Here is an 8565-nt window from a genome sequence, read left to right on the forward strand (position 1 = left end):
CAACACAGAACAATGTAACGAAATGATCAATAATACACAATACAGTACAGTAAGTACACTCAGTGAGAAACGCAGTAAAAAGTTTCAAAAAGGAGTATACAGAATTGCTCACAGTACAGAAGATACAAAACAAACCAGAATGTACAGTACACAAAAAGATGTATTGCACATTTTAAATATACTGCACAAATCCCCAGCATATATTGCACAAAAATCAGTTCTAAACAGGAAAACCAGCTGTAAACAGAGAATTCATGTTTAGTCCAAAAACAGGTCAATGTTGCCCCTGCCCAGCGCTACCGGTCTATAGTCGTTGAGGACAGAGGGGCGCCCTTTCTTTGGTACTGGGACCAGGCATGATGTCTTCCAGAGCACAGGGACTCTCTCCAAGCGCAGTCTCAGGTTGAACAGTCGCTGGAGCACTCCGCTCAGCTGATCAGCACAGGCCCTCAGAACTCTGGGACAGGCGTCGTCTGGTCCTGTGGCCTTACCCTGGTGCAGCCTCTTCAATGCCCTCTCCACCTGGTCGGCCGTGATGGTCAGCCTGGACTGGGGGATGGTGCTGATAGCACTGTCAGCGCTGCCGGTGCTAATGGGGGAGGTGTGGGAGAGTGGCAGCTGCAGGGGATGGGGGAATCTATATTATTTTAATATATGGCAAATTAAAAGAATACTTCTCAGAGGGAACTAGAATGTGAAGATGTCACTGCAATCTGGAAATGGAATTAGAGTAATACAGGACTGCTAGACACACAGACTGGAATTAAAGTAATACAGCACTGCTGGACAGACTGGAAATAGAGTAATACAGCACTGCTAGACACACAGACTGGAATCAGAATAGTACAGCACTCCTAAATTCAATTTTAAATTTAATTTAAAATTCATTTTATCTGGGACCTGATTTATCTGGAATCTGGAATCTGATCTGGACCTGAGAGAGGTTCTCCAGCACAAAGGATGAGATAATCCAGAGGATCTGTCATGAGCTCACTGTCATGAGCTTGCCAGTGATGGACAGCTGAGAAATTGCCCTGTATTTTCCACAGCTGGATTTTTCCTCTTTCTTGAAGATTTTCACAACCATGGCAGCCTCACACTCATTCGGGATAACCTCATGACTGCTGAGCTGTATGATGAGAGAATTTAGTATTGTTCCTGTTCACTGCACTTAAAAATTTCAGTGCCAGCTCCATCACCTTCAGCTACTTTATTAATCTCTATTTGCATCAAATTGTAATATTTCTATCACCACCTTAAACGTTGGTAGAGTTCCAAGATCCTTTCTAACTGGGGGCTGTGTGGATGGATTTGAATATAATGTCATTGACAGATGAGTATCGATTAACAAGAGCTTCAACACACTCCTTCCAAAAGTTGTCAACTGCTTAGGTCTTACCCTTCTTTGCATCTCAATGGGACTAGACCTTCTTTACTCAGGTCTTAAACATTCCCTGTGGCAGTGAAGAAAATGCAGATATTACTGATATCAGTAAGATGTTTATGCTCTTGCCTGCCAGAGACACAGCTTCTTCTGCTTAAGGTTTGGGTCACTCTGCGTTGTGTAGAAAACCTTGCGCTTTCGATCAATAAGCTCATTGATAACCAAATCATTAGTGTTACATCAGTCCTGTGCTCTGTGGTGTAAAATTCAAGTGGTAGAAACATGTCTTTTATGTTCTCATTTAACATACTGTACTGTCTTACCTGTTGGTTTGGTAACATTGGTACTGAAATTAGGTTGGAAAATGCAGTGAACCACATCAGCCTAATAGCACTTCTTAAACAGAGCCCAGAGAAGAGCATGAGTGTGTATCTCACCCCCCATCACTCAGGATTTACACTACTCCCATCTGGGAGACGCCTCTGTGCCTCCAGGTGTAATGGAAATAGGAAATCATTCAACCCCTCTGCAATCTCACTTTTTAAATAATGTAAAATAATTATTTTATTTCCTGTAGCATTGTTTCCTGATCTCTGTGTGGGTAATATTGCTCACAGCAAATGAAAAAAACGTGAACTGTATTCTTGACCTCATTTTGAATATGTTGGTTTTTTTCCCAGTGAAGAAAATTAAAGTGCTTTCGCACTAACTGGTGTTTTCCAACTGTTGTGCTCTGCCCATCTTTATCTGGCCCGTAAACATGGATATTTCCAGATCTTTTCTTTGTCAATCGTTCCATTGCAGGGACCGAAATCTCTTTCACCTCTAGCGTATGAAGTCTCCCTTCTTGGAATTCCACAAGTGCTTTGATCGAGCTTGTCTTAGAAATCTTCCCTACCTTCCCTAGTTATTATTTGCATCCAGAGCAGGGCTGTACACAGCTATCCTAAGAACCTCAGAGGTTACACGCTAGCGGAGGTTATTGTGCCGAAGTTAGCAACTTGTGGATCCAAGGATCTCATTCGGCCATTTCTGTAGGCTGAAAGTAGCCTCTTCTATTCACTGAAAAACAGTAATCCATAAACCATAAACCGTCATTTTCCATTGTGTATTTGATAGTTTCTGTTTCTGCTAAGTTAAAATGAGTAAAACGTTAAAATGGTGGCACAGGGGTTAGTATAGCAGCGTCGCAGCACTGGGGCTCTGGCTGCAATTCCAGATCTAGGGTGCTGTCTGTGTGGAGTCTGCATGTTCTCCTCGTGCTCATTTGGGTTTTCTCCGGGTGCCCTGGTTTCCTCCTGCGGTCGAAAGACACACTGGCGTGAGTGTGTGTGCGAGCCTGTGTTTGTGTCTCTCTGCCCAGTGATGGACTGGCCTCGCGTCCAGGATGTATCCTGTCTTGGCAGTTGGATAGGCTCTTGCTCTGCCCCGATCCGGGGTTGGATGAAGGGATTAGAAAAAGGGTTGCATGGATGGAGGGGGGACCCGTTTTGAAGACGCAACTATCATTTCGGATTTGACCAACTAATTTCACTCTGTCCCCTTTGCAAAATTTCAAAGAAGCAGGAATCACAATGGACGGCTGATTTCATGTAATGCATTCGGGTGTTTTCTGATCAGCACAGAAACTGGTGACGGAGGTACTGTAGGGTAAGTTTGCTACAGAGACTCGACATTACTGGACGGAACTAACGCCTACTCACGACGTCAGTTGCACGACGGACCTTTTTTGTGGGACACCGTGGGAAAGGAAGCAGCGATAGTGTAGTTTAAAGAACAAGGAGTCACAAAAAGGTGGTTTGGTTGCGGGATGCAGCTTGGATGTTATTCGTGTTTTCGTTGTGTGTTTCAAATTAGGAGTGGCACCTTTCCGACAAATCTTAGAAGACCGATACCCAGATTGTGTCATCATGTAACCTTTAATGAAGCTAAACACTAGATCAGCCAGGCGATAAATCCCAAAAAATACCGAAACAGTTTAGATTTCTGTGTCTAAAAGGTACATTTATTTTAAGATTTTATACAAGCAGAACCTTACAAAACGTACATGGGAAAAGGACGGATTCAATGGAAAATATTTCTTCTGTATTGAAGAGTTGTCTTTCCGATAGGTGACGCCATTGGTTTTAAACGCTGTTAATTTTTTGCGCGTACCCCGGTTTTTTCTCGGTAGGAACTGGATAATCCAGAGACAGATCGCAGCTGTTGGACGTGTAATTGTGTCTACAGCTGTGTACACGGGAACTAACACTTTAAATGCATGAGTGTGTTAAATCGTCTGTCAATTTGTGCCTTTACTGGGATTATAAACGTGCAGAGAGGCAAAGCACTAGGCAGTGACAATGTGCCCCGCTGCGTAATAAAAGACACATTTTCTGAAGGTCAAGATGAAATTCCAATACTGGTTTTAAGGAAATAAAATGTAAGAATATAGTGTGTGTAATTGAACAAATCCATATCGCCTTCACTGTTGTTTGGCTAAACGTTAACATTATTACACAATTTTCATACAAAAGCTAAGCGGTTTAAATAACTGGTAAAATCATTTTTATGCAGTGTTATATAAATGTCGAAGTCATTATCGTAAGAGATGGAAACCGGAGAGGTGTTGTGAAACAATACTTTTTTTTTAGTTCACAATTGAACAAGAGCGGACTGTGACTGTCGCTGTTTTCACTTTAGCCCGAGTATTGAACCCGGACCCGTCTCCCGGACCCGCCCGACTGCGGTGCGCCTCCCCTGACCCCGGCGACCGGCCGTGTCTGCAGATGCCCGCCGGCGTGTCCTGGCCTCGCTACCTCAGCATGTTGGGGGCGAGTGTTTTAGCTATGTTCGCGGGAGCCCAGGTGGTTCATAGGTACTACAGACCAGATTTGGTAAGAATATACCTCAGTATGTCCGGTAGTTTTCCGTGCCTGGCGATTATTGTATCCCGCAACAGTAAAGAAAAGGGGCCATGCCAATTAAACTAGTTTAGATCTGCAAATGTTTTTTTAATGAAAGCATGAATACCATCAGCTATTTCAGTATCTGAAACATTTGTTTGACATTTAAGGTTGCAGTGTGTGATAATTTAATAGACTCAGTAGTTGGTGCTGCACAGCATTGTTTTGATTGGACCTGTTAGTTGGACGTAACCTTACAATACAGGAGCAATCCTGACATCTCTGCATCCCGGCCTGATCCGATCCTGGGAGCTCGTCGAGACTGGGCCTGGTCAGTACTGGCCAGTACAGGGAAGGGAGGCCTCAAGGAAATCTCGCTGGCTAGAGCTGGACTCTAGAGCTGGACTAGGCAATAGAGCTGGACTAGGACTCTTCCATCTGAGCCAGGATTTACAAACCGGCGCGTCAGTATGCTAATAATAATTGCTTACACTTATAAAGTGCTTTTCTGGACACTCCACTCAAAGTCCTTTACAGGTAATGGGGATCCCCTCCACCACACCAGTGTGCAGCCCCACCTGGATGATGTGACAGCACCAGTACACTCCCCACACACAAGCTCTCAGCAGGAAGGAGAACAGTGATGAAGCCAGTTCAGAGATGGGGATTATTAGGAGGTCATGATTCGTAAAGGTCAGAGGGAAATTTGGCCAGGGCGCCGGGGTTACACCCCTACTCTTTTCAAGAATTGTTCTGGGATTTTTAATGACCACAGAGAGTCAGGACCACGATTTTATGTCTCATCCGAAAGATGGCGCCTATTTTACAGTATAGTGTCCCCGTCACAATACTGGGGTATTAGGACCCAAACAGACTGCAGGGTGAGCGCCCCCTACTGGCCCCACTAACACCTCTTCCAGCAGCAGCCTTAGTTTTTCCCAGGAGGTCTCCCATCCAGGTACTGACCAGGCTCACACCTGCTGGGCTTCAGGGGGCTGCCAGCTGTGAGCTGCAGGGTTACATGGCTGATTATGATTGTTACTATTCTGAATGTGGAGAAAGTGGCCGTCTTCAGGGTGGAGCCATGCTCAGCCTCAGTGACAGGGAAGCAGAGGAGTCGTCGCTTGTTTTCGATGTTTCCCTGGGGAAATAGATAAAAAAAATGATCTGATTTGCAAACTGGCAATGATGCATGAACGCTTATGCATAATTTCAGCCCTAAAAAAAGTGATATGGCCAGCAGCCATATCACCCTGCAGCTCACCGCTGGCAGCCCACTGAAGCCCAGCAGGTGTGAGCCTGGTCAGTACCTGGATGGGAGACCTCCTGGGAAAAACTAAGGTTGCTGCTGGAAGAGGTGTTAGTGGAACCAGTAGGGGACGCTCACCCTGTGGTCCATGTGGGTCCTAATGCCCCATTATAGTGACGGGGACAGTATACTGTAAAAAGGTGCTGTCCTTTGGAGGAGATGTAAAACCGAGGTCTTGACTCTCTGTGGTCATTAAAAATCCCAAGGTGTTTCTCGAAAAGAGTAGGGGTGTAACCCCGGCGTCCTGGCCAAATTTCCCATTGTACTTTCACAATCATGGCCTCCTAATAATCCCCATCTTGAATTGGCTTCATCACTCTGCTCTCCTCCCCACTGAGAGCTGGTGTGTGGGGAGCGTTCTGGCGCACTATGGCTGCCGTTGCATCATCCAGGTGGGGCTGCACACTGGTGGTGGTGGAGGGGATCCCCATTACCTGTAAAGCGCTTTGGGTGGAGTGTCCAGAAAAGCGCTATATAAGTGTAAGCAATTAAAACGCGTGATTAGATTGTTTTTAAACAATGTTTTGTTTTAATATTGTGCTGGGTCTTGGCTCCCTAATCCTGTGCGTTCTGCTCTGTTGAAGTCCATCCCTGAAGTCCCCCCGAAGCCCGGAGAGCTGAGAACAGAGCTGCTGGGACTGAAGAGCCAGCAGGGAGAACCGGGTCCAGAGAGACCGTGAAGCCACAGGACCCACAGCTCTTCCAGGCCTTTCAGGACACCTGCTTTCACTTGTGTCGTTATGGCTTGGGACACCTTGCCTGGAACAGTCTTTTTCAACAGGGCTGTGACTGTTGCACTATGAAATAAACTCTTTGAGTGGTAAAGTTCTGTATCATTGTGGGAAAAAAGCTGTCCGACTGTTTTATTAAAAAGTGTGTGCATGAACAAGCTGTGAGTTTGCAACAACCTTGAGGGAAAGATATAGTGATAAAGTGCCTTCTGAATTCTGAGAGGTTAAGAGGTTCTGTAATCTGCTGTTTAGCAGTACACTAGGATAAGGGCCATTGTGCAGTTTAGTGATTGTTTCCCTAATAAAATAACCTTCACCTCTCAATGTATTTCTCTGTACATGTTGTTGTCCTCTAGTTTAGGTGTTATTAACAGAGGCTTTTAATTAAATTTGTCTGAGTCATTATCTGAAACACATGGGATTTAGAATTCAAGACTTGTGTCGAAGAAATTGTAACATTAACTTGATTCTGATAGTGGGATCTGTGCTGTTATCACATCAAAATAGATGTCATACACCACAACAAAAAAACAAACACTCGGGTTCAACACTCCTGATACACAACATTAAAGACATCTTTGGGACTTAATTGCTTGCGTCTGTATCGTACCAAGGAATCGCAGAGCACTGTACCTATAGAAACAACCCAGTTCATCCCACCCAGTGTCCATTACGCACTAGCAGCCCTGCCACTGCCTCGATTACTTTCAGTAACTTTGTAATATAGTTATGACATGGAATACTTTGACTGGAACAATATTTTTCAACATGACAACAGGTCAGGGGGACCTTGGAGGTAAGAAAGGCTCTGCTGGAGCGAAATGGTGGGAGTGTGGATCAAGCTACCCCGTCACATGGTTGGAGCCAGTACCCTGGCTTCTTTCAAGAAGTAGCTGGATCCATTAACTACCAACCAGGCTTGTTTACAGTTAATGTTCTTAAATTGCTTCATCACTTTAATTGATGAAGCACTTTAAGGAGACAATTGAAGCCAGGAGAGCAGGGTTACGCTTATAGTGCCACATGTCTGTAGTAACCAGGTAGTCATTTTAATGTCCACTCAGATCAACCTGAAGAACTGCACCACCTACAGCTGGCAAGAAAATGTGCTCCAGAGGGAAGCAGCACACCACCTACTGGTCCACTAACTACTTACTGCAGCAGACCGGCATTTCTCTGGAGGCTAACCATCTCCTTTTTGACCGTACTACCTTTCGGGGCCTGACTAAAGAAGAAACTGCAGCTTAATCAAAGCCCTTCTCCAGCAGCACAAAATCCCTGGAGATTTCCAAGATTTAAAGTTTGTTGAATGAGGACAGCATTCCTAGTTTCTCCGATGTTATTGAATCCCAATAACAAAATCCATTGATATTCTAGAAAAAGTACACATTTTGAAGCACAAAATCATGAGCTTTGTGAAACTGCTGTAAGTTACCATGTTCTTGCAAACTTATGTTCAAATTCCCCACAAATTGTGATGTGAAGTAACCCTTCCTGCTCCCTAGTCTTTCTAGTGACTAATGGAAGGCGATACAGAACCTGAATTTATGCGCTTGTATAGCTGACATTTCACCATGTTTTAACTTGATCTGCGTGCAGAGTAAACAAGTAATTTGTCAGCAAAACTCTAAATCCAATTATTTCTATTGGATTAGAAGAGACCTCTTCACATACCTGCTTGGCAGAGGGCTGCGTTCGTCGCCAGAAATTATTTTGCCTTGTTCTGAATCTCACAATTATGACACTGCACATACCTGAAAGTTGTCCATTTTGTGATGCAAATTGGAGGTTGTAAAATTTACACTATTGCAGTTTGAAATGCACTCAATGATGATTCTAACCCCATAATATGAAAATAGTGTTGCAGTTGCCCTTTAAATGCTTCTGTATTAAATCTCTTAACCTCCGAGGTGATCCATTTCTGCCCCATAATCTAAGTGGGGCAGGACTTACTACTGCGTCGAACGATGGCGTTTCCCCGTGAAGGGCCATTCTGGAAGATGCTCAGGTTGACTAATGTCCACCTATGCTGAATCTGTGCAGGAAGCAAGGGTGTGAATTCCCATGGAGTTTTTCATAAATTGCATGAGCAGAATTGAAAATCCTCAGAAGTGAGTCAAGGGAGATCTTCACATTTAGCAACCTCTTCCACCCGAGGAGTCCCTTTCAGCGTCTGTGACGTTAATCTCCGAACCAATAGCTGCCCACATCCTGCCCCAGCGGAGTTCATATTGGCTTTAAAAGACCAGACATCCA

The 8565-nt window shown here is 44.5% G+C and overlaps 1 protein-coding gene across 4 annotated transcripts; it reads left to right on the top strand.

The window, feature by feature from the left end:
• The first annotated feature begins 3052 nt into the window (after positions 1-3052).
• Positions 3053-6633, top strand: uqcc6 (ubiquinol-cytochrome c reductase complex assembly factor 6). 4 transcript variants are annotated; one of them, XM_088646128.1, is made up of 3 exons: positions 3053-3178; positions 4067-4260; positions 6163-6633. In XM_088646128.1, exons 2-3 carry the CDS (start codon positions 4153-4155, stop codon positions 6256-6258), a joined length of 204 nt encoding a protein of 67 aa, XP_088502254.1. In that variant the 5' UTR covers positions 3053-3178; positions 4067-4152; the 3' UTR covers positions 6259-6633. The 4 variants fall into 4 exon arrangements, with proteins under 4 accessions (XP_088502254.1, XP_088502256.1, XP_088502255.1 ...); XM_088646130.1 differs by having other exon boundaries at positions 3106-3495; XM_088646129.1 differs by having other exon boundaries at positions 3107-3383.
• The last annotated feature ends 1932 nt before the right edge of the window (positions 6634-8565 follow it).

The sequence above is a fragment of the Lepisosteus platostomus genome, chromosome 9 (assembly GCF_059453375.1).
Source record: "Lepisosteus platostomus isolate fLepPlt1 chromosome 9, fLepPlt1.hap1, whole genome shotgun sequence".
In the NCBI taxonomy this organism is placed as follows: Eukaryota; Metazoa; Chordata; class Actinopteri; order Semionotiformes; family Lepisosteidae; genus Lepisosteus; species Lepisosteus platostomus.

Bases quoted from the DNA above. Each gene is read 5' to 3' on its own strand.
- uqcc6 (XM_088646128.1), top strand. From the start codon at position 4,153: ATGCCCGCCGGCGTGTCCTGGCCTCGCTACCTCAGCATGTTGGGGGCG. The intron at 4,261-6,162 runs GTAAGAATATAC...GCTCTGTTGAAG, and splicing joins GGTACTACAGACCAGATTTG to TCCATCCCTGAAGTCCCCCC.